This window comes from Pteropus vampyrus, unplaced genomic scaffold (genome assembly GCF_000151845.1).
Source record: "Pteropus vampyrus isolate Shadow unplaced genomic scaffold, Pvam_2.0 Scaffold109, whole genome shotgun sequence".
NCBI classification, from domain to species: Eukaryota; Metazoa; Chordata; class Mammalia; order Chiroptera; family Pteropodidae; genus Pteropus; species Pteropus vampyrus.
This window is the reverse complement of record NW_011888890.1, coordinates 1,570,524-1,597,145: the sequence shown is the minus strand read 5'-3', so window position 1 is coordinate 1,597,145 and position 26,622 is coordinate 1,570,524. Positions and strand designations below refer to the sequence as shown.

The window sequence follows — 26,622 nt, the reverse complement described above, 5'->3', positions numbered from 1 at the left end:
AAATAACATTAGGCCTTCCAATGTGCTCTGTCTTCTGATTTGGACAGTGGCTAAAATGATGTGAAGATCTTTGAGAGGAGTTTAGAAGGACATCATCTAAAGTTGACCCTACTCCATACTCTGCCGTTACAGTGTTGAAAAACTATTGAGGCAAAACCCAGATGCTCTCTCTCCCCTCAGATCCATCTTCTGCTCCTGATGAAACCTCTTATGGGTGAATTTTGTTTTCCCAACCTTTGTGCATTCTTCTCACTGCTTTGATGTGTTCATCTTTATTCCCTCTGAAGCATGTGGGGCTAGGGTTTTGATTTAAAGTAAGGATGGTCATTGAGTCTACACTGGACATAAGTTGCATGACATTTTGAGTTAAAAGCATAGTATACCAAAAAGACTAAATTGACATCTAAAACAAGGTTTCTCAAATGTTGGTACTATTGACATTTTACTATTGGGATGTATGATATTTTGTTGTAATGGACATTCTTGTGCCTCGTAGGACATTTTGTAGCATCTCTGGCTTCTAGTACTAGAAGCCAATAGCGACTCTCAATTATGACAACCAAAAATGTCTCCAGACATTGCCAAATGTTCCTGGGAGGAAAATGGCCCCTCACTGAGAAGCACACAGCTAAAGTTCTACCTCTTTGATGTTTTATTTTCAGTTTTTGTTTCTTCATGGGACTCAATATCTTTTCAAAATTTTATTGACCATTTGTATTTTTAAATTTAGAATTGGCTTGACATTTACTTCACTCATATTTTCTTTTGGATATTCATTCTTTTAGTATTGATTTATAAGAAATCCCTATATATTAAAAAGAGGGAACAAAATAATATAGTTCGAATTTGTGCTCTTAAGTCAGATGGCTCCACCTTTTATTAATTGTGTAATAATTTGCAAGTTAGCATTTCTACACCTTCGTTTCCTCATTTATAACCCGGAAGTATGATAATACCCTACACTGGTGTGAAGGTGTAAGATCCTTAGCCCTGTGCCTGGCACAAAGTAGAAGCTCTGTATTTTACTTATAACCTTTTTTTAATGTTTGAAATTGTATTATAATCTTTACTTTGTAAAACTCTGCTCCATTAGCCCACGTGTGACCTACTCTACTTCACTCATCCATTCGCTCATCCATACATTCTTTTTAAAATACTTAACAAACACCTGTGCGATCACCATAGGATTCGAGGACTGGAATAGAAACAGTAATGAACATCTACCTCTGTGCATTTCCCATACTCCAGAGACAACCACCATCCTGAATTTTGTGCTAATTATTTTCTTACTTTCGTTTACAGTTTTCTGAGACTTGCTCACAAAAGTAACAAATACTAATAAACTACCTCTGTATTGTATGTAGCTGTAGTTCATTCTTGTCACTATTATGTAAGAGTCAGTTGTATGAATAGACCACAGTTTGTTTACACATTCATCTTTTGAAAAGGCTTTGGGTTGCTTTAGTGTTTTCAGTTACAAACAGGGCTGTGATGACCATTCCGGTATGTGTCTTCTGGGAGCCAGCATACATGTTTTTTTCCAGTACACAGCTGGAGTGGAATCACTGGGTCAAGGCATGTGTGCTAGATATTAAACTTTTTACAAAAATAATGGCAGATTGTGTAACAATTTAAACTTCTACCAGAATCATATGAAAGAGTCTCTTGATCTACATCCGCTTCAATACTTGGTGTCATCAGACTTCTACATTTTTGCCAGCCAGTGGGTTATGAGATGACCAGTTATTTTGTGATTTTGATTTGTATTTCCACAATTATTGAGATTGCAAATCTATCTGCATTTTTATTGGCTATATGTGTTTCCTCTTCTGTGTTATATCTTCCTATTTCTTTTGCCTAATTCTTTCATTAATCATAGTTATATAAACCTTTCTACATTGTATGAGTTTTGAGTTCTGCAGCATTTGACCTTTATTTTTTACTTTTACCTTGGACGTTTTATTTTTTTGAATTGGATTCTTGACCACCACCTCTTCTGCTGTGCAGGTGATATTGTCATCCTTGCAAAACCACTTGTGGTGTCTAAAGATGGCAGAGGTTTCTTGACGACCACCACTCTTCTTGCTTTGGATGGAACAGACAAGCCTGAAGAAGTGCTCTACGTCATCACCTCCCCACCGCAATATGGCCAGGTGGAATATGTCCGCTATCCTGGAGTCCCCATTACAAGTTTTAGCCAAATGGACATAGCAGGACAGATAGTTTGCTATGTACATAAGAGCAAGACACCTGTCTCCACTGACACATTCAGGTGAGCCAAGGAAATGTTTCAGAACCCTTTCCCTGTATTAAAATTTAGAAAGACAAAATGAGGGGAAAAAAATGGGTCATTTTCTAGCTCTGGTATAGCTATGTTCTTCTTCTACTGCCCAGCTGTATAAAGGTGAAGGTACATAATTAAAATGACAACAGCAAGGGCAAGAAATCAGGACTTATTTAAAAATAAACACACAAGCAGATTTAAACGCAAGCTGTTCTACGAGGAGGAATGTGAAGAGCTGAGGATGCCAGCTAAGGAGAGACATAGAAAAATAATTTATCACTTGTTTTAGTATGTTTTTCTATATGAAGAAAAGGTATTTACTAGTAAACATTTGGCATAAGCAGACACTGCCTTGTGACACAATGTGTTCTGGTAACTACATCATAAATCATGTTGTCATATAGTGGATCATATTTCCCCAAAGAAACAGTATTATAATTGGGGTCTGTGCACCTGTTCAGGGATTCTGTATCAAATAAATCATTGGAAATAACAATCTGGTGAAAAGGCAAAGATACAACATTAATAAAAGTCGATATTCATTTAAAATATTGAAATCTGTTTCCAGTCACATAAAGCAAGAGAGACTCTAGAGGATCTATCCTCTAGCAGTTCTCAAAGCTGGCTGAACTCGAGGTCCTTGATGCAAATATAGGTCTTCAGGGCGGGAGTGAGAACCATGAAATTTTGGACTTGCCTTTGAGAGAACTATGGTACATATCCAACCCTGAGTTTTACCAATTAAGAGGGAGGCACTGAGAACATTAGTTCATCTGCCATATATCCAGGGCTTCTGGATAATTTTCATCGCATCAGAACAAACTCTTCAAAAGAGCTCTATAAATGTAGCATAATCCTGTATTATTCAGTGGATTCCTATAAACTATTAGGTGTACTGTTACACCCATGTTCAACTACCACTCTCTATTATATATTTTATCTATCTAAAGTCAATATGTCTGCTATAAACACTGTTTAAACGTCAGTAAAGATGATTTTGCTTATCTTTAGTATTTAGTGTGATTAATGTAGTTCAACTGTTAAATAATAAATTCAGGGAAGTTTGAACTAATTTCTTTTTTTCTTTTGATAAATGTCCTTAAAAAGTGATAATCATTTGATAATCATTTGATTGATCACTATCTTTATCACCGATTCAGTGCTCGAATGTTACTAGTCATTAACAAAATAAAATGAGATATAAGGATTCTTCTTCACACTGGTTCTTTTGCTCAAGAAGTGGTATAGAATGCTCGTTGAGGCGCTGGCTTGAGGTCAATTATGGCCTCCCTTACTTTGTCCATTTACTTCCAATTATTACCTCCACTAGCCTACATCAAGTCACACATCCTCCTGTGCTCCTATTTCCTCTTCTGTGAAAAGGAATGATGCTTATAGTACCTGCCTTACAGAGTCATTGGGAAGTTTAAATGAGCTTATACATATAAAGTACCTAAAACAAAATGTGGCACATAGGAAGAACAAAATAAATATTAGCTGTTATTATTACTACTACTATGGTTGTTATCATGTTTTTATATTCTTTCCTTGGCCTCCTTTTCCCCTTGGATTTTTACAACACCAAGCATAGTCTTAGAGGAGGAAAGAAGTTACAAAGATTGTTCTTTTTTCCATGTTTACTAATGGAGAGTGATAGTTCTTGGTTTAATACATGTATATCAGATTCTGGGCTTTTAATTTTACATTTGTTTTTTCAGAACTTCTTGCTCTTTTCTATTCCTCCTTCCCCCCAGTCAGTGCCCACTAGAGAGTCTGGTGAAGACATTAATAACTGTATTGGAGAAACCAGTGTCCCTGCTGAAGAAACCAATGAATAAATGTGTAAAGATGTTCAAAAACGAACGTTAGGTATTAATCAGCTGGTGGTAATGAGCTGAGAGTGAAAAACAAAATCTCCATATGTGAGGATTGGTGATACTGTAAAGTTTTCCTAATTTATACTCATAGAAAGTCATACTAGATGGCATTTTAGAAATCATTTATCCCAGGAATTTCTAAATTTCTAGATCCTCAAGAGAGTTACTTAGGAGATTTATATAAATACGAACTCTTAGGCCTCACTGCAGAGAAATGACTCCAGTAAGTCCTGTCCCAGGAGTCTGTATTCTTTAAAGCTCTCCAGGGGATTCTGATGCTGTCAGGACCAGCAATCACTGGTCTGGTCCAGTCCATTTTTCTAAATACGTTCTGAAAAGTTTTGAGGATATACAGAAGCTCTCTCACAGCCTCCCAGAGACAAAAAAATGAAGAGGTTGAATTGGTGAGGCTCTGGGTCCTCTCCCCAATTTATTAATAGAGCCTTTTTTGGTTTTGTGTTTCGATGGTTTGATTTTTGGTTTGTTTTGCACACTAGGCTTCTTCTGGGCAAGGTCTTCTCTTAGCAAAAAGGCTATGGCTCTATTTCTTAAAGTGAGTGATTTGTACTAGTAGTGATATAAAGATTCAAATGAGGTGGGCTGGCACAGGAAGAAGGGAATCAAGTGTGAGAAACTATTCCCTTTTAGTTCTCTCCTTCCTTCTGATGATTTCAAGAAGGAAGTCTCAGGTTAATGCTAATATGTCCTTAACAGCTTTTCAATGTTTACTGTTTTCCCATTTTTAACAAGCAACAATATCTATTTAGAATTAAAAACATACTTTTCTTACATGTATTTTTGTAGTATTCAGAAAATTTTTAGTAAAGTTTTAGTTTTCAATAGTTAAAAGATTTCCTATCAAGTATATTTATTTAGTAAAAAAAGTCAGTTGATATAAAGAAAAATGTTATATAATAAGAGTACAGGTATTACAGGCAAATGGCAAAAATTATGAAGGTGAATTTTGAATGACTCAAGATTAAGAAACAGGTCTATAAGCAGAGAATAAACAAACAACAAAGGTTGAAAGCATTGATTTAGCCCAGTCCTTTCATTTACATGAAGGAAAGCCAGTGTTGCTTGAACATCTACAACGCATCAGTCTATTAGACTCTTTAGTGTATATATTTCCTTCCACCAACCCCTTAAGAGTGAGGGTTTGTTCCCATTTTATGCATGAGAAAACTAAGGGTCCAACAGGCAAAGAAAGTCACCTTAACTGACATAGCTGAGTATCAGAGCTGAATTTGGGCCGAGATTTCATTTTGGAGAGTTCTTTACATTATACCTCTTTACATTGTACCAATAATTTGTGGAGAATCTGTACTTAATGCAAAGGAACCTCCTCAGTGTGTCATTCTGATATTTGGCCAGCAGTTTTACGTATTATAATGGAAGCATGTAGCATCTGCCCAAGACCCTTGTTTTAATCTTGTCATTTTCCTAACCGAATCATGGACTGCTGTGTTGTTTGTCAAGTGGCGCTAAACCAAAGCTGAAAGCCTATTTTAATGAAAGTATGATCATGGTGCTTTTAAAAAATTAAATATATGCAACCAACCTAATCACCTAAATTTATGTTGCTTGCTGTTAAATCTGGCAAGGAATTTGGCTGGGTAGTGGAGATAAATTCTGTGGCAGAGGATTTTTCCCCCCTTCTCTTTTTAATGTAAGATACGGCAACATTAATTAAACAGGGTGTGGGGCGGGGGAGTTTAATGGTCAGATTTTACCTTCTGCAGAAATATTTTGTGAATCATAAATTTCTCCAGCATTGTTTGGTGCTGCTGGCCTGGAAGAAAGATTTGGCAGCACATTCTAGGACAGATGACACCAAGTGATTAGCAAGCTGACTTCAGCTGCTGGCAGCCATGTACTAAAAGAACATGCTAATGTCCTCCATTTTGACATGCCGGCTGGACTTTTTTTTCCTGAGGAACTGGCTCTATTTATGATTCCATTTTTATCCTTTAAATGCCATGACAGATGGCAGATTCTTCAGCCAACTCCATTGCCAGGAAATGCAGAAAGCCTGAAAGCACCATGGTAATGGTGAAATCAGACCAGGCAGGCACCCAGACAAATCTGAGAGTCATTTCCCAAATTTCATCAGAACAGTGGTCATCTTGGCTGTGTCGCTTCTCAGGGAAGTATAATAAGGGAAATTAAACAAAATAGATTCACAGAAGGGGCCGCTACCTCGACACTTCCAGCTTCTTAACCTTGGAACGGATGTCATCGTAGCAATGGCACTGTTGTTTTAAAACTTGAGAATACATTTGGAGGGTTTCTGTTGGGGGAGGGAGGGGAATATTTAGAATATCATCTGATTAACTTTTGAAGACACGAACAGCACTGACCTTGTTGTACTTGTTCCGCTAGGCTTATTTTGACTGGGAAGCCAACCATGACTGTGCACTCTGTCTCTTTGTCTGTCTTGTCTGTCTCTCTCTTTCTTCCTAATAGTGTTTAGTAGTTTGCATTGTTACTCGTAAAAGTGAATGATGTGTTTGATCCAGTCATGTTTAGAAATTGCATCCTTTTCACCACTGGCTTATTAGCTTTAGGTCAATGCAGACAGCTGCCTTGGTATCCCAGCTGGGAACACTGGCCTCAGTAAACATATTTCTTTCTCTTATGTGGTCCCTGCCCTGCTTGCCCTCATTCCCATCTGTCTGATGGCAGGCTGCCGATATCCGACATGGTCAGATCCCCATCATCAGGCAGAGAAGAGTTTGAAATGGACAGCCTGAATCATAAGACAACTTCAGTGACCTCACACAGGTCACACACTTGTAGATAAATGCAGCTGTCCTGATGATGAGCTTTGAGGACCCAGTTAGGAATTTTCAGAATTTAGTCTCTAGAGAAAATAGTCAGAATCACATATTCAAAATGGCTGCCTCCGGTTGAGCCCCTGTCAGTCACTGGAGCTCCCACTTAACCTCCTTGCTCATGACCCCTGTCTCTCCCCTTTTATCCCTTTCCTTCTCCACTGATATTTGACATATTTTAACGGAGCAAAAGTCTTTAAGTCCACAATTAGTGCTAATACAAAAAATACATGTCTTTGGGTTTAAATTTGTGCTAAACCGTCAAAGGCTGGTTTAAAACTCTTCACAAGAGCATATTTTGAAATAGGGATCTGGAAAAGAATAGAGAGCCAGTTTATTTGTGGAGGAGGGTAAAATGGGAGACATGAAACATGTTTATTGAGGGATTAAATGGAAAAGGGGGAAATCGAAATCACTGAGGGAACGCCTAGCTTCCTCCTTGTTTTACCTCTAATCAGGTGATAGGCTTCAGAAAGGAAATGTGAAAAAATAGCAGGAAAACAATAAATAAAGGTATTATTCCATGAAAAGCTTTCCCTGAGAAGTAGACCATGATTTTTATACCTTATAATGCATATCACTTGACCTTTGAAACTGTCGAGGTGTCTAATAAGAAAAAAGTTGATATTTTTCTGGGTCCTCTTCTATTTTCTGGGTCCTCTTCTATTTTCTTTTTTATAAAAAGAACTAATTTTGTAAACATTTCATAATCCAGCAGTGAAATTACTCTATTTGGTTAGAATTTATTTATCAAAAGTTCAGCTTTATAAAAGGAAAACTGATTGTTTTATTTTAAGGAAACAAGGTGATTTTGCTCAATCTACAATTCTAAAGTTAATTCAATACCCTTATTCAGGCTGTAAAATAATGCTGTGGGGAAAAACCAGGTCACATTCTTTACAAGGTAGGTGTGTGAAATGTTGAAATTTGCTTTGTTATATTTCTCTTAGCAATTTTAAGGTTTTGGACATATATTTACTTTTCTATGCATCATATTTTTCTTGCAGGCAGTCTTATCAACTAGATAATTAAAAAGCTCAGAAATTTTAGCCTCGCCTTCAAAGCAAAATCTGTATCAGCCAAACTCATCTCCCTTTACTTTTTGTCCAGCTGCTCTTTTCCCTGAGTCTGTGCCTCAGGCAAGGTGGTCCACTTACTGCACTCACACAACCTGGTTTCAGGTTCCTTCAGGTTCAAAAGCAAAGCAACAACCCTTAAACCTTGAAGGACAAGAGACATTTTGCAAAGAATAAAGAACTTGGAAGACAAATGTGTCAGATTAGTAAAATAAATACAAACTGCATATTTTCTCTAGTGCAAAAAAAAGAACCCACAAAGACAATTCTTATATAATTGAATGCTATAGTCAACTAAAATTCTTTTCAGATTTTTGCATTCATGGAATATGAGGGTATTATCCATGAATATTTCCAGCAACTACGGTCCATAGAAAAACTAATAGACACAACTCCATGATTATTTTAAAGTACATGTTTTGGGTGTATGGCGAATTTGTCAATTCCATTTAAGAATAGTGATTTCTTAACTTTTTGGAGTTATAATAGTATATTTTGTTTGCTTAATTTCATGATACTCGATTCTTTTTAAAATAAAAATTACACATTGAAATGTTCTAAAAATAAATTAGTTTTATTTTGAGATTGGCAGTGGTGGGTGGAATGTAATTTAGTGATCAATATAATCAAAAGCACTTTATGGTATCACAAACTCAAGATTGTGAGATTTTGCTTACCTTAAATTTGTATTTCAGCTTTCTCTTTATAATTCTGCAGAGGTGCTCAGGCACCACCACTCTTTCTTAGCGGATTGCTAAACCAGGTTTATCAAAAACTCTGCAAGAGCAAAAGACGTGAGGTCCGAAGACCTGGGTTCTAGTTCCAGCTCTGTCTCCTACCTACCTTGTGATCTCCCACCGCATTTCTGAACTTTCTTCTATAATTTTCTCTTCTTTAAAGCAGGGAAGAAATCCTTGTCTATCATAACTCCTACATATTTTGTAAGGGGCAAATGTAGAAGCACTGAAAAAGTAAGGGATTACAGCATCATATGATATTTTAGAGTTGTTTGATACTTAGCGATCATTTGGTCATCTTTCGCTTTACAGAAGAGTGAAAATGAGGCCCAGAAAGGGGAAATGAGACACAAGTATATAGCCGAGTAATGTCATCTGCCCCTAAGAAATATACTACAAATATATGAATACAGTGAATTAGCCAAATTCAGCCTACTCAACACTTTATTGTATTGGCCTCAATTATTAGTCTTAAAAGTTTAGCTTATTAAATTTCCACAAAAAAAATACAAATGCAAAAGTATAAATACATAAAATGAGTATACTCTTTAAATTCATACAGTGGGTCTAATTGGATATGAAATTCCTATATGGGGCAAGGAACTAACTAAGCACTGATAAGCCTGAGAAATATCATTGGCAGAATTAGCCTGCTTCATCACAAGAGTCTACCATCAATATTAATGAGAAAATACTTTTGGTTGTACATTGGACAATTTGTGTGTTACCTAATGACTGGTTTAATGAATAGATGTCCTTCTGAAAGATCTGCCCTTGATTTTTCAATTGAGTCCCAACACGACATATCCTCTAGTAAAGGTGTGTGTTGTTATCATTTCATTCCAGTAGATGGTGACACAAGAATCCATGCTGAAGGCTGCCTTGCCTCTCTTTGCCAGATTCATCGTCAGCAATGGACTGCAGACCAAGCATGGCGTGTTTGAGATCATCCTGGAGACTGTGGACAGAGCCTTACCCGTGGTGACCCGGAACAGGGGGCTGAAACTGGCTGAAGGGGCCATGGGCCTGCTTTCCCCTGACCTCCTTCAGCTGACCGACCCTGACACTCCAGCAGAGAACCTCACCTACCTTTTGGCCCAGCTCCCACAACATGGCCACCTCTACCTGCAGGAAACAGTGCTGCTTCAACACAATTTCACTCAGCAGGATATAGACAGCAAGAATGTGGCTTACAGGCACTCAGGAGGAGACTCTCAGATTGACCACTTTACTTTTGTGGCCACAGATAGGACTAACCAAGGCTTTGTTGTGGATGGGAGAGTGTGGCAAGAACCTGTTTCATTCACCATCCAGGCAAGTATGACAAATATACAGTTTCTTGCCACAGATGTGGAGAAATTGACTTTCAGAACTATTTCCTTATCTCCTTCCTTTTCATTCAAAGATTTACTGTGCATCCAGGCACCAAGCAAGGCACCAGACATACTAACATGAGTATGTTAGTATGTTAGTATCTCTAACCTAGAGGTAAGAGACTTACCTCTAGGAATTTGCAGGAATTGGTCCCTGAATATGAGCTAATGACTGACCTTAAGAGTCATTGGTAGGTAGTACAGAAAGAAACAAAATCCACGGGCTTTGGAGTCAAATACACCTAGGTTGAAATTTTACTTTGCCATTTATTAGCTGCGTGAACTTAAAAGAGCTCTTTAACCCTTCCAATTCTACTTTTCCTTCTTTGAAAAACATGCCTTACAGCATTGTGGTAAGAATTAAGTAGGATTAGGTATCCAAGGCACCTACATATTGCCTGAAACATATTAGATATTTAATGTCTTAAAACTACTGTTATAATACCTAACTATACTTTTATGATACTTATTGGTCCATGTCACCTATTGGCCTGTTAGTGGCTTTCAACTAACCATATGAAAACTTACAAGGCAGCATGAATATTACACATGTAATAATGATGAGTATAATATTTGTAGCAGCTGTAATTTTTTGAGTGTTAACTATAAGTCAGACCCACTTTACATATTTAATTTTCATAAAACTTCTATAAGATACATTTTATTTTTTCCATTTTATAGATGTTCAGAAGTTTAGAAGTTAAATAATTTGATCAAACATACCTAAAAACCTCAAGTCTTTCTGATCCCAATTCAGTGTTCTTTTTGTGGCACTACATTGCCACATTTGTGTTGACTATTATGATGATTCTTGGAGGGCATAATACTTTTTTTTTTTTTTTAGTCAAAATAGATCAAGTATGTTCTGGCTCTCAAAGCCTTGAATCTGCTCTTCACCCTATTCTGTAGTTCACCCTATTCTATATACCTCCACCAACGGCAAAAAAATATATAAATCTGTCTCTTACCTCAGTATACTTTCTGATTATGTAAAATAATAATAATTTTCCTTTGGTCTTTAGTCTCTGTACTAGTCAGTATTCTCTGGAGAAACAGAAGCAATAGGAGATATATATATATATATATAGTGAGAGATTTTTTTTTCAGGAATTGGCCCACACAATTATAGGGTCTGACATCCAAAATCTTCAGGGCAGGCCAACAGGATGACAATTCCAACAGGAGTTGGTTTTATAGTCTTGAGTCCAATGGCAGCCTGGAGGCAGAATTTCTTCCCCTTCAAGGGACTTTCATCTTTTCTCTTAAGGCCGTCAACTGATTGGATGAGGCCCACCCACATTCTGGAGAGTGATCTGCTTTATTCAAAGTCTGCTGATTTAAATGTTAAATCACATCTAAAAAGTACCTTCACAGCAGTAGCTAGACTGGTGTTTGACCAAACAACTGGGTATCATAGATCAGCCAAGTTGACACATAAAATTAACTACCTCGGTCTCTATCCACGATGAGATTTGAGTAGAAAGGTGGGGAGTCATGATAATATAGAGTGGGTGTTTGATGAGTTATTGGCACTGGGGAAGTCCAGAATAGATAGTGAAATAATGATGTGCTAGGAGAAGAGAGAAGGTATTCATAGCATTGACACAGTATGTGAGAAGTACTTTGTACTTAGTAGGATTGTGTTTTTATTTCTTATTATGTTTTCATTGTAATTAGTCTCATCTCACTCTTCAGTCTATTAATATGTTTTTCTTGACTCCTGAATCCCCTCATCTTAAGGAGCGTGGTTATTGTAAGAGACTTACCTCTAGGAATTTGCAGAATTTACTGATAGGAAAATGTTAGATATATGTTCTAAAGGTTCTTTTTCATCTAAAGTACAAGATTTTTACTTGCCAAAAAAATTTATTATATGTAAAAAAACTCAGAAAGAAAGCCTCAAACTTTCTCCCATAATATCCCTAAATGCCCTGGTCTCTCTGAGCAGAGAGGTCAAGAGGTTTAGGAAATGTTACCACTCTCAGCCCCAAGCAGTGCAGGAGAGATGACCCCGTCTATTGCCTTTAAGAGCTTTTTTGGCAAGACAATATGATGTCATCCACTACTGAGTGATGAATATGTACAATTAAGTTTCCCAAGTGTAGGTGTACTATTCTTACCATTCTAACCTTGGGAGCTTTGGGTGGCAAAGCTACTGGACTTAAACACAAAATACAGGAGCATATTACTGATACCAGCAGGCACTAATCTGACATTCATTTTGTATAAATAAGGTCTGTCTTATTTATACAAAATTACTGTAATCTTGCTACAATGATTTCTGTAATCTTCCTTAAAATGGTTTGTGGCTGGAGGTGAGGGACAAAGGACCAGCATCACTGCTTTCTCTGGTTTAGGCATGTCCCAGATTTTCAGTAAATCCAACACAAGTTATCTTAAGGATATAGCCTTCTTCTCCTTTTTTTGAAAAAATAAATCATTATGGTATCAAGTCAGTACGCTTTGGGGTCATTTCTTACATGGCTATAGATGCATCTCTCCCCCATGAAAGCCTTCCCTTTTCCTTCATCTTTCCTAATCCCCAGCCACTCTTCAGGGATTCTTATTTCTTTATAAAACCGTCTCTGATTATTCCAGGTCAAGGATTTTTTCTGTTCTTGTACAGAACCTACCAATACAGGACTCCTTAAAACATTACTTATATGCCTTGTTTTATATTTTTAAATTCCATTATTTGTGTTACTGTATCTTACTATATGACCTTTTATGAACATAGCCTTCTTTAAAAAAAAGTCTTACACTCCAATATTTTTAAATGCTTCTAATATATTGAGACATAAGACCTGCTTTTGAAGAATCTAGAATTTTAATAAGACTAGGATACATTTTAGCACAAGTATGACCAAAGGCAAACAGGGGACCATATAATAATATTAAAAAAAAAATTATCAAAAGTATTTATTCCTCTTGTAACACTTTTGTTTATCAACTTTGAGAATTTCTTACATGGCTTGAATTTCTTACATGGCTTTATTTTTCCTCTTCTGATATTACCCATCTCTCCTCCTGGCTGCAATATCTATAGGAGATAAGAACTTCTCCCCTCCAAAGGCCACGAAAACTATATGACTTCCCATCCCCCACCTGACTTTACAGCTCTGAGGTGGCTGTTTATACTTTTGGGGAGAGGAGAATGACTATAACTTTTGAAAATATTGCTTTTTCAACATAAAATAATGTTATTGTAAAGAATTCATAAACTACAGTTAAAGACAAGAAAAAAATATCCTTTACAATCATATCAGTCAAAGACAACTATCATTGGTGGCTTCTTTCCATTTTTTTATTCTGTGCAATAACAAGATAATAATATATGTACTATTATGCATACTGCCTGTTTCTACTCTTCATTATATTGTGAAAATGTCCTCATGTCATTAAATCTTCCTTGAAAACATAATTTTTAAAGGCTGCATAGCATTCAGTCTTAGGTAGAGATGGTTTATAAATCCCATGTTGGACTTTTATGTTTTATGGAACTTTTGTTAATTGCTGTTATAAATTATATTTTAGCGAACATCCATATATACACATTTTTGTATACACGTCTAATTATTTCTGCAGATATACCGAGAAAAGTGAAAGTTTGGGATCAAAGTATATGCACATTTCAGGATACATATATGACAAATTTCTCTTTAGAATATTTTTGCAAATTTGCACTCCCATCAGCAAAATATAAAAATATCTGTTTCTCCAAACATTAACAACGTGATTTATGATTATTTTTTCTTTGAAGTATAGTTGACATACAATATCATGTTAGTTTCAGATTTTACAACATAGTGATTTGACATTTATATACTTTACGAAGTGATCACCATAATAAGTCTAGTAGCCATTTGTCACCGTACAAAGTTATTAGTATATTATTGACCATATTGCCTATGCTGTATATTACATCCTTGTGACTATTTTATAACTGGAGGTTTGTTCCTCTCAATTCCCTTCACCTTTTTTGTCCATCACCCATTGCCCTCTCCTTTAGCAACCATCAGTCTGTTCTCTGTATCTATGAGTCTGTTTCTCTTTCATTTGTCTATTTGTATTGTTTTTTTTTTTGATTTCACATGTGAGTGAAATCATATGGTATGTGTCTTTCTCTTTCTGAATTACTTTTATCATAACAACCTCTAAGTCCATCCATGTTGTCACAAGTGACAGTATTTTTATACCTGAATAATATTTCATATATACCACATCTTCTTTATTAATTCTTCTATCAGCAGACAACCAGGTTGCTTCCATATCTTGGTTATTGTAAACAATGCAGTAATGAACATGAGGGTACCTACCTATACCTTTTCAAATTAGTGTTTTCATTTTCTTTGGTTAAATACCCAGAAGTGGAATTACTGGGTTATATGGTAGTTCTACTTTTAATTTTTGAGGAATCTCCATACAGTTTTCCACAGTGGCTGTACCAATTTACAATCACGTCAACAGTGCATTTCCTCAACAACTTCGTCAACACTTGTCATCTTTTTTATAATAGCTATTCTGACAGGTATGAGGGGCTAGATAGCTCATTGTGTTTTTGATTTGCCTTTCCCTGATGACTACTGATGCGGCGCATCGCTTCATGAGTCTGTTGGCCATCTCTATGTCTTCTTTGGAGAGATGTCTATCTAGGTCTTCTGGCCATTTTTTAATCAGATTGTTCTTTTAGATGTTGAGTTGTGTAAATACTTTATATATTTTGGATATTAATCCCTTATTAGATATGTCATTTGTGAATATCTTCCTCCATTAAGTAGGTTGCCTTTTTATTTTGTTGATGGTTTCCTTCACTGTGCAAAAGCTTTTTAGTTTGATATAGTCCCATTTGTTTATTTTTACTTTTGATGCCCTTGCCTGAGGAGACATATCTAAAAAATTTGCTTAGACTGTTGTCAAAGATTTTATTGCCTTTATTTTCTTCTAGTTTTATGGTTTCAAGTCTCACATTTAAGTCTTTCATCTCTTTTGAGTTTCTCTTTTGTATAGTGTAAGTAACTGGTTCGGTTTCTTTTTCACTTTTCTTTTCTTTTCTGTTTTCTTTCTTTTTTCATGTAGCCATCCAATTTTCTTAACACTATTTATTGAAGAGACTGTCTTTTCCTGATTATATAGTCTTGCTTCTTTAGTTGTAGATTATTTGACCATATAATCATAGGTTTATTTCTGGACTTTCTATTTTGTTCCATTGATATATGTGTCTGCTTTCTGTGCCAGTATTATACTATTTTGATTACTGTAGCTTTGTGTAAAGTTTGAAATAAGGAAGCATATTACCTCCAAGTTTGTTGTTCTTTCTCAAGATTGCTGTGGCTATTTGGAGCCTTTTGTGATTCCATATAAATTTTAGGATTATTCTAGTTCTGTGAAAAATGTCATCGTTATCTTGATAGGGATTACATTTAATCTGCAGATTGCTTTGGGTAGTGTAGACTTTTTAATGATATTAATTCTTCCACTCTTCCATGAGAATGGTATAGCCTTCCATTTATTTGTGTCATCTTCAACTTCTTATGATTATTTTTGTTAATTAAAAAGGACCTTGCCAACTTGAGAAGAAAAAATATTTGATTGTTACAAAATTCCATATGGAGAAATGGGAACTTTTCCCAACCCCAAGACAAATGTACATGTTTGTATATATGCTCCCATAATTTTACCTATGTATAAACATATATGTATTAGTTTTGAACAAAAATGATATTATAGTCATCTTGTATTCTGCAATTTGCTGTTTTATTGTTCTCAGTTAACACTACATCATGGAAATTATTCATCATCAGTTCATCCCATCTCTTCCTTTTTATATCATCACATACAAGAAAAATTTACAGACTTATCATTGACACTTATTCCTTCTCTTTAGTGAACTAAGATTAGCAGTAATTTTTGGATAAATTAAGTTAAGAATTGAAGAATGAAGGTAGTGTTCTTACATGTGTTTTCTAGCATTATTGGTGAATTGTGCTGATCCATCAAAACTCCTCCATCCCTAACTACAAGTTATTCGCAAGATGGACTTAGCTCCATACCGTAACTGAATGAAGCCCTTTGTAGTGCTTGAACCTATACACCCCTTCCACTCATGAGTAATCGTCCATCCACTGTCTTCACAAATTGAGTCCACCTGTTCAGTTACCTGGTTCTCATCCTCAATGAAACAAATTCACAAATGCCTATAGTCACTTCTCACTTTTTTCTTACTAAGATATTTCTATTTTTATTGAACGTTTTTGCCATTTAAACAAAGACATGCCAAAAAAATGTTCGTTGCATTTGTAAACCTTATAACTTTGTTTCTGTACATCACCAAGTACTGGGAAAATGGGGATATCCTTCTGTGGATCTAACAATGTTTGCGATACAATTCTTGGGTCAATTTTAATGTATTCATTCAGCAGATATTCCCTGAGCTCCTGTTATGGTTCAGGCACTGTGCCAGTTGCAGGGAATAGATAGGGGGAATCAGACATAGTGTCTGCCCTCAGGGAGCTTATTTCCTAATGGGGGAGACAGACAAATAAATAAAGCTGTGTTAAGATTTACAATAGAAAGTTTACCTCTGTTCTCGGCACTATGGTATTTGCTGAGGATATTGTGAACAAGACAATCTTTAGCAGAAATTAACAAATGAGGAGGATAAGAAATCTGAAATTTAGGAGAGTTTGTCATTGTTAATCATTAAGTCTCCAGAGGGATGTATAACATTGTATGTAATTATTGACAACTCAGGTGGACCAGTTGGACAAAACAGCCCCCCACATCGTACATGTGCATTCCCCTTCTCACATAGCACTTCTAAAAAATGGCTGTTATGGAATTTACATCACTTCCCGTGTGTTGAAGGCATCGGACCCTGACACCGATGATGATCAGATCATCTTTAAGATTTTACGAGGCCCCCAACATGGACATCTGGAGAACACAACAACAGGTACTGCCTTCCTTAATCCTTGTAATTGCTCATTTTAAAATACCCAGTGGCTGGCAATGCTAGAGAGTAATTTAATTAAGTGCAGGCCCATTTGGTAAACATTCCCCAGGGCTTACTGATACATGCAGTTTATAAATCAATACCAGCATTAAAGAGGGTTTGAAGCTGTGCTTTCCTAAATTCATCTTGAGTGGGAGAACCACATATTGATGTATTATTTTATTGTATGACGTCTGTTGTTTACAACTTTTTTTTCCAACAGCCAGATTATAATATATTCAGAGGAATATTTAATGTCAGGACCAAATTCATATTTGCGACTAATTTTTTCTATCATAAATTCTAAATTATGTCAGTCATTTAAAAAAATTCTGGGTTTTTTTGGTAGAATGATTTCTCTGGATTGTATATTATTTCTGCTTTATAAAGACAATGTTCAAAATGTATCACTAAAAAAGATGCCACAGAATTATAGAATTTATTACTGTATCTTTCTACTCTCCCTCTAATATTACATTTTCTTTAAGACACAATATTTCTGAGACAAAATAAATTTTAAAGACTAATTTAAGTTCATTGCATATGAGTTTTAAGATAGTTGTAATAATGTTAATTTCCTTTAAAAATATACATTGGCTATTTTTAAAGCTGAGTTTAAAATAAAATAGCCATACAATTTTATCAACTCTTTTAATTTTTTGTTTAATTTCTCATTAAATTCATTTATTTCTTTTTTGTAGGTGAATTTATCCATGAGAAATTTAACCAAAAGGACTTAAACAGTAAGACCATTCTTTACATCATAAACTCATCTTTGGAATTTAATTCAGATATCATGGAATTTCAAATCATGGACCCTACAGGGAATTCAGCTGCTCCTCAAATGTAAATTATTTTGCTTATTCCATAATCCTGCATATAATGTCCAGAATGTATCTGATTAGGAAAGTGAAGTGTTTTTTTTTCAAACAGAATCTAAGAGGATAAATTGACGATTTCACAAGCTCATGGAATTTATTTCGGAGAGGGATTTGTCTTTCTATTACTGCTTGATAGTGGGAAAGCCAGTAGCTTTACAGAGTATGAAAACATTAAAAAGTTAAGTTGTATAGTGCTAGGGCATTCAATTTTTGCATGTAAATGCATATACCTTCACACACAGAAAGGTTTCTGTCTTGACAGTTCACTGGCACCTAGGACTGAGCTTGCAGGCTTGTGTACAAATCATGCAGCAAGGGGTCACTCTAGGACTGTGTTAGTAACCATAGTTTCATAAAATATCTAGAGTGGGAAGAATGAGGTAGTCAGGAACAGTTAGCAAAACAGCTCTTTCCTTCAAAAAGAAAGAAAGAAAGAAAAAGAAACAAACAAATGATTACTTAAGACTGCCTTTAGAAGTTAATAAACCTATCATAGATAAGATTAAGATGGTGTAAAGAGGAAAATGGTCTTGGAGGTATTTAGTGACAGAAGTATATATGATCCTCAGAATGACAAGAATAACAAATCCTCAAAATTAACTAGATTTACAGATTGTAATAATCTCAGTCATGGGTTCCTATTGTAGACTTTTCTTGACTGTAGGTAGACCTTGAGTAATTTATCAGCTATCCGATAAGTATAGAAAGGTTATTCATAGTCTAGTTCTTGTGCTGTGTTTTTCCTTTCTTTTTAAATCTGGTACCCTTCCAAGCCACTTCCAAGAAAAGTTGTTCATCCTAGTTTTAGTGTTCACCATATCCTAGTCAGACTACACATTGTAAGTGAGTATAGCACCTTTATGGAAAACAAATTTTCCTCTGCTCTCTTCGTTCTTGCTTTTTATTTTTGATCCTGGATTGTAGTTCCAGATTTCACCAGCAGAGGTCTCTGTAGTCATTGTTAGGAAAAACTGGCATCCTCAAAACTAACAAACAAAACCATCCCCTACCCAGTTTCCCAGGGTTCCACACCTACATTGCCTTGATAAAGTGTAGTACCTGGCCCAGATTTATTAACTCGAAAGATTTTTATTGACTGGCTACTATATGCCAGGTGCACAGTACTACAAGCTGGTAAATAGACATGAACAAGGAAAACCTTACTTCTGACATGTAAATATAATCGTGAGATTATAAAATTAAAACAGATGACCACCACCCATTAAACAGCTCTTGCTTAAGAGAAATTGTTCCTCCGGATTATACATATATTTACATAAAATATATGAAGTACTTGCAATTTCAGACGAACATCTTCCAATTCTCAAGAATATGTAAAAAGAAAAAAAGTTCTGCTCCAAAACATTACTAAATTAACTTCCCTTGTTTTTTAATATTTCAACTAAAACCATATGAATAGTGATCAAACTTGCTACTGATCTAATGCTAATAGCTGATCCTCCACATGTAAACACAGCATAGCTGATAGAGAATTTTTTTTCCAGCAATGGTGCTAGATTGATATTATTTCACTTATTTCTTGCAATTACCAAGGACATTGCTTTTGAAGATGATTTACAGTTTTAAATAATCCTCAGATTCATAAGAGATTCACAGAAGAATTTATATCCTTAATTGAGGCTATTTTAAATAGGCTTCTTCTTGTGTTAGATATCAATTTTAGGCACTTATGCTGAAGACGTTTCTAATTCAGCTTGAAATGATTGGAACCAATGGGATGAAATGATGTACAATACACCTATTAGGTATTAATCCAAAAATAATTTGGATTTGATTCTGAGATATTAAGTTGTTTTCTTTAAAGTAGATAGGGGAAGATAGAAATTAGTCAGCATTTACGTCCATGATTTTTGATTGGTATAGTTGCCTCATTTATTAGATGTACATTTTTCCATTAAGATACAATGTTATAAATAGCAGGTTTTTTTTTCTCCAAGACAGCCAGCAAGAGCCTAGTTACACATATAATATAAATCACAGGCATTTGCAATATAATTGTTTTCTGCTCTTTTTACGGCTCTTCATTTAATCATCACAGCCATCTATGAGTTACGTACCATCATCATACAGAATTTACAGGTGAGGAAACCGAAAAATGGGGATAGGAAATGATTTTTCCAAGCTTATGCAGCTCATTCGCAAAGGAGCTAGGCTTCAGGCCCAGGAAGGGTGGCTCCAGAGTACCTGGTTTTCTTCATACACTGCAGAACTTCTTGCCCACCCTTACCCAAGCATGCTGACTGGCTAGAGGGAATGGAGCTGTGGACTTATCTGCCTCTCTCTCTCTCCAGTCATTGGCCCCCATGGCAGCAAGAAAGGACAAATACTTAATTTTCAAGAACTTTAAGTTTTACTTGGTTTTTAATGTAAATTATAGATGTTAACATTAGCGTATGTGCCATGTCTAACACACTGGAAATTACAGTATAGATAATAAACAATAAACCATTGGATTTAGAGCCAAAGAACAGAGTTTGATCTTTGGCAATGCCATTGACCTAGGTGATTGTTCAAGCCTTAGTTATCCCATCTGTCAAATGGGGCAATACCAAAATTTGTTTAGAGAAGCAAATGAGGTAAAACATAGAGAAGCACCTTGTATATTTGAAGTCCTTAACAAATGTAACTTGTGCTAGTGTTCACTACTGTTGTTCATTCATGTGGGTGCAAAGGTTGACTATATGAAGAAGTATTTCAGAGACACTGGGTGGCTCGCTAAAGCCCATCTCTAATTAGAAAGTGATTCTGGGATGGTTTGCAGAATAAACAATCAGTATGCTTACAAGTCAGTGAGCTAAATGCTGTGCAACTTTGTGTTCTTTGGCTTAGGCAGGATTAATAGTTTAACATTCTGCATATTTGAAGGAGTGAAAACCTTCTGTAATAAAGCTAAAGGGACTGGTGAGTGAAATCTGGAGCAGAAAGGGCACTCTTTTAAGAAAATGAGAAAGATCTATGTTCAGTGGGAATGTTCCAGAATCTTGACTGCTAGTAATTTTTTGCTCTTGTGGTGTTTTTGTGGAATAACAGTCTTGAAGAGTCAATAGATGTTCCATTAAAAAAGGTATTAGGGAATCTGATTTAGCCTAGACTAATCGAGTTATTACTAGCTAGCTAGCTTGCATACTGTTTAACTGAATTACATCCTAGAATTATGGAGATGCTTGTATAGACTGCAGATCTCTGAGAGAGGCATATCGTATGCAGCACATCTCAACTTGAATTGACCATAGAACCACTTCTCCCTCCCTTCTCTCCCCCATTCCCCACAATAGCTCATGGAACAAGTTTTTCATAGAATACATTTGGGAGACATTTTATTGTGAACAGAGATTATTTTATAACACAGAAATCCATGGAATTTGCATAAATATTTAGACTTGGCTAAGTGCCTAAATTTCAGGTACTGTGCTAGGTGCTTTCACATGTGTTGCCTAATTTAATTTGTAAAGCAAAATCCTCTGAGGGTGATAAGAAAATCAGGCTTAAAGCATTTAAGTGATTGGCTTGCAGTCCCATAAATGGATAAGTGCTGAGCCAAAAGTGAACCCTACTATCCTGACCTCAGAATACATACTCATCCTATTCATCTTAGCAGCTCATGCCTTGGCATGACTCTCTAACAAGCTCATGCCTGTTCTCAAAGTCCAGCTCAAATCTCAAGATGGTCTGCAGAATTCTCAAAGCAAACTACACAGGATCCACGTCGTTCATCAAAAACACCTTTGCAGACCACAGAATGTAGCCAACTTCTGGCCATAGCAGTTTCCTAATGTCTTCTACACTGACTTCTTTCTTGGGTCCACTGACAAAAAATGAACTTCAAAAGAAAAGCTGACTCTCGCCAAAGTTTTCATAACTCAAAGGCTGCTTCTCCAGCTGCTGCATGATTTCAAGCACTCTGACTCTTCTCCTCCCCGTGGCTGTTCTATTATTTATTCTTGGTCTTCAAGGAGAAGGGACAAAAGAAATGAAAAAGAAGAGGAATTTCTAATAGGCAAACTTTGCAATAGTTTGGCAGCTTTTATGAAACACCTTATAGGGGAAGAGGTTGAAACTATTGGCTAGGTAAAGCTTTCATTTTACCTGCAAGGCAGAAGTTAAAGTATTTGTTTCCGGACTCAATCTAGGAAAACACAGAGGAAGGGAGGGGAAATCACACTTATTAAGCATCCACTGTGTACAGGTGCTTTATATAAATTAATGAATTTTAATTTTCATCATTTGACATGAGTGTAATTCTCCTCTTTGTAAAGATAATGAAAACCGAGGCCCAGAGAGAGCGAGTAGCTGGCCATAATCACATACTAATAAGTGGTTGCAAGATGTGTCTGACTCCAAAGCACTTGTTTAGGTACTCACTATGCTGCCTCCTGGCTAAACACTGTTTCCCCATTATCATGAGAGAAAGACAGAAATGAAAACACAGGTGTTCATAGCATTAGATTATGGAGCTTAATAACATCCTCTCTGAATTGATAAGTCTTAGATTGACTACTTGGAAAAAATTTTTTTTAAGATCTCAATTTTCTTAAGTCATGTGCTACTTGATTATAAATGAAAATCTAGTTATAAGAATAATTTAATCACAATTTTAGCTTCTATAAAATCTTTCACTGAGAAGCTCAAAATACTTAATGAGTATTCATTAAGGTTCATTTAACCCCTTTGAAGCACAGACCCATCATTATTATGCTTTGGGAAGTGAGGAAACTGAGGCATCCAGGGACCAAGTACCTTTTCCACACACTCTTGTTAACCTAGATTGATGTCCCAGATCCCAAACTGGAGTTTTAATCCAAGTGTTTCTTTCAATTCATTGGTATAAAGGAATCAAGTATCCACAGGATAAAATATCGGATTATATATTTTTGACTCTACATCAACACTATTGACATTTTGGGCCAGATAACTCTCTGTCATGGAGTGGGGGTAGGGATTGGGTTGGGTGTCATGTGCATTGCAGGATGTTTAGTGGCATCCCAGGCCTCTACCCTCTAAATGCTGGTATCACCATCCTCCTAGTGTGACAACCCAAGCTGTCTCTAGACATCGCCAAAAGTTGAGAACCATGCCCACTCCTTAGATAATAGAATACGTCTGTTAAGAAATTGTGATATACGATAGAATGCTCTTTTATCAATGCCATCTTTCTCTCTACTCTAATAAAGTCCAGTAACAGCTAAAGAACCCAGAGTAAGTCAGGGCTAGAAAGAACAGGTGAGGATCACCTAGCTAAGCAGTTTTTCAAATTGTGTGAAATAGGATGTTATTAGGGCTGAGGAGAAAAAAAGTTTTGGTGGTCAATTTAGCTTGGGAACGGTGGGCTAGACAAGATTCATTTTACAAAATGAGCCCTTACTAGGTCCTAGTCACTCTACGAGGGACTTGGGACTATATCAGTGAACCGAAGACACCTGTTCACTTAGAACATACATAATATCTTAACTAAATCAAGTAGTATGTTATGCATAATACATTCTTGGGAAAATGAAAAAGATGGTCAGGATAAAGGGGCATCACAGATGCTGGACTCTGGGAATGGATTGCAATTTTAAACTGGGTGTTTAAGCAGCTTTTCTCATGCCTGACTTGAGTTCTAAGTGGCAGAAGGACCAGAAGCCTCAGGACTTCTAATCCAATTTAATTTCCACTCCTTTATCCTTTGTCTTCCATTCACAGCAGTGCTTTTGGGGCACCAAAATTCAGTTTCCACATTAAATCAAATTTTCTAATGTGATGAGTGCCTCAAAATCACTTAGCAAAGTGGTTCTCGACTGGGATGACTTTTCCCCAAACGGACATTCGGAAATGTCTGGAAACAGTTTTTTTCTTTTTTTCTAAATATGTTTTAAAATTTTATTATTTTATTGGTTTCAAGCATACAGTACATTGGTTAGATATTTATATAGTTTGTAAAGTGATCCCTCTAATTGCTCTTTTTCTCCCCTGGATTGTGACTGAGGGCAGTGGTGTAACTGCATGTAGTGGGTAGAAGCCAGGGATGCTGCTAAATGTTTTACAATGCACAAGACAGCCCCTCACAACAAAGAATTATCTGGTACCAAAAGTCAACAGTGTCACAGTTGGGAAACCTTGACCAAGGCAATAGAGGAGTTCTCACCTCTTGCTAAATGACTCAAAATGATTGCCATATGGGTTTTGCATAAAGTGTATCCAGAAACCTCATTTCTGGCCTTAGAATGAGCTCTACTCAACAGTAATAGGAGAAGGGAGGGGTCGTTAAAATGTGAAGTTTTGAACCAACCCTTATCTACATGACACCTACACGTCCAGAGCTTTCCAAATTTCTTTCAAGGGCTCCTGCATCTAGTTATCTACCTGATGTCAAGCACACAGCAGTGTGGCTTCTCGCAGGAAGAATTCCCAAGTGATTAACGACACCTCTTACTTTTCTTCCAGGTGTTTGTGTAGAGTTTAAATAACCATAGTCTCAGTGTAGAAAGATCTTCTCAAATATTGTACTGCAAAAAACCAAAAATACATTCAAAACATGTGTCGCACATATCCCATAGGTATGCAAGTGCTTTGCAATTTAAACATTTTTCTGGAAAATATATAGCCTGGCTTAAATTTTATGGCTTTTCAATAGACCTTTTTATTTATAGTGAGTAGTTTTAAGAAAATAAAACAGAATATTGTGTAATAACAACCTTAACCTCTAAGCATTATGCAGCATTCTAATGGTGCGTCAGGGAAATGTACACACATTCCCAAACACCAGGACTCTTTATGCTTTGAAACTGAGCAGTACTCTGCATGGTCCCTTTATGAATCTAGATCAAACTGCATTTAGCTTTATGCCTTGAGGTCACCTGGATCTGCAGAGTGACATTGATTGAATTTTTGCTTGTCATGGTTAGTATTAGCAATGGATGGATTCTCAGGAGATTAGACACTAAAACTCTTTCTCATTTAGCTAGATCTTTTAGGAATTCTTTGCAACATGTTATTTACAATAACAACAATAAATGTGTTTTTCTATTGGCATTTATAATGTCCTTGTTGCCTGTTATCTAGTGATTCTTTAATCACAGTCATTTATTTCTTTGTTTCTTGATCTCTTTCATGCCAGATTTGAATTCTGTTGCATTAAATACCTATGAGAGTCCCAATATTATTTAATGTAAGGGTCTTGTTTTCATGCCAAAATGTGATGAAGCCCAGCATGCCAGTAGCACTAAACTTTGTATTTTTGATTGAATAAACATGTTCATAGAGATTCACGAACCTCTGCAATAGTTCTGTGCTCCCACATTACCTTGTAGAAGACAGTGCTATGGAGTTTATTTTGCTAGTGAACTTAGTCTATAGAATGCGACTGTGACATATGATTGGTGCAAGTATATAAAGTGGTTATTAAAAGATAAACTTACTTGCTATTATGAATGGTCCCTGGAAAAGCCAGGAGAGTCCTGTGAACCCTATTCTCCTCGCAGTGGCACAGAATTTCTAGTTCTGCAAGAAAAATAAAGTTGTAAAAATAAATTTACTAACTCTAGAGGAAAGAGCTTGAATCCAATTAGAAGTTTGGGATACAGTAAGGCAACTACTGAGGGTTTTGTAAATGTAGAATTAAAGGAAAATGAGTAAAACAAAAGCAAGGAAAGTGTGTTAAGTGATCACGGTGAAGATTGCTTGTGTCTTTCAAATTGCTGAAGGTTGAAAGGGTTAAAAAGTAAGAACGTGTTTAGAGAGAAATGTTTAGGTGAAACATTTCAAGTTTTCTCACCTCAAAAAAGAATATTTCAGGATAAAAATAACGCTGTACTTTTCTGCTTGAGCTCAAACTACAAGGAGTCCTGAAGAACTTCAAGTGAGAAGAAGGATGGTAGAAGAGGAACAAATCATTTGGCTTCAGATTTCTGCTGGGAATTTAATCTCTGTTATGTATTAGCTTTGCCATAGCTTTTTTCTTTTGAGCTAGTTAGTTAATCTTTCTTAAGCCTGGATTTCTTTTCTGAAAAAAGGGAAATAAGTTTTCCCTACATTATAAAGATTCAAGAAGAATTTTGGGCTCAATAATTATATTGTGAGGAAAAAGTCTACTCTCCATTAGGTTTATTCAGGTATATAGCTGCATCCAAACTACATATTATTAGTACAACCCTTTTGTATGCACAAAAGAATGAACAGATAATGGTTACAAAACACATGCACATTTTAATTCTTAGTCACACCCTCAGAGATAACTTGCGATTTAATCTTAACTCAAGTTCAGGAGATCTGTGTCTAAAACTGTTCTTGTTGCACCACTGAAGAAGGCCAAAAGATAAGAGAGATTTCATATCAGCATCCTTTCCAAAAATGAGTGTCCTTTTGAACTTCATAAGTGTTGGTTCCTTTTCCTTTAGAATGCTCAAGTTTGAGTCCTTTTTCTGTTATTAATAATTGTGGTACTTTCAACAGTCTTTTAACTTTAGTTTCTGCATTTGTAAAATGGAATTCTAATACTTGCTCTGTCTCCCTCAGGACATTGTTGTAAGCATTAAATGAGACAATGTTAGTAAAAGTTCTTTATGAACTA

The 26,622-nt window shown here is 36.0% G+C and overlaps 1 protein-coding gene across 1 annotated transcript in view; it reads left to right on the top strand.

Moving 5' to 3' along the window:
* The window catches only part of FREM1 (FRAS1 related extracellular matrix 1), a 117,185-nt gene that overhangs the window by 64,865 nt on the left and 25,698 nt on the right, over window positions 1-26,622 (top strand). The window contains exons 23-27 of the mRNA XM_011365358.2: window positions 2,008-2,272; window positions 9,708-10,122; window positions 16,932-17,133; window positions 17,874-18,018; window positions 21,105-21,138. Of these exons, the coding sequence (XP_011363660.1) occupies window positions 2,008-2,272; window positions 9,708-10,122; window positions 16,932-17,133; window positions 17,874-18,018; window positions 21,105-21,138 (1,061 nt within the window). The remainder of the gene's footprint in view (window positions 1-2,007; window positions 2,273-9,707; window positions 10,123-16,931; window positions 17,134-17,873; window positions 18,019-21,104; window positions 21,139-26,622) is intronic.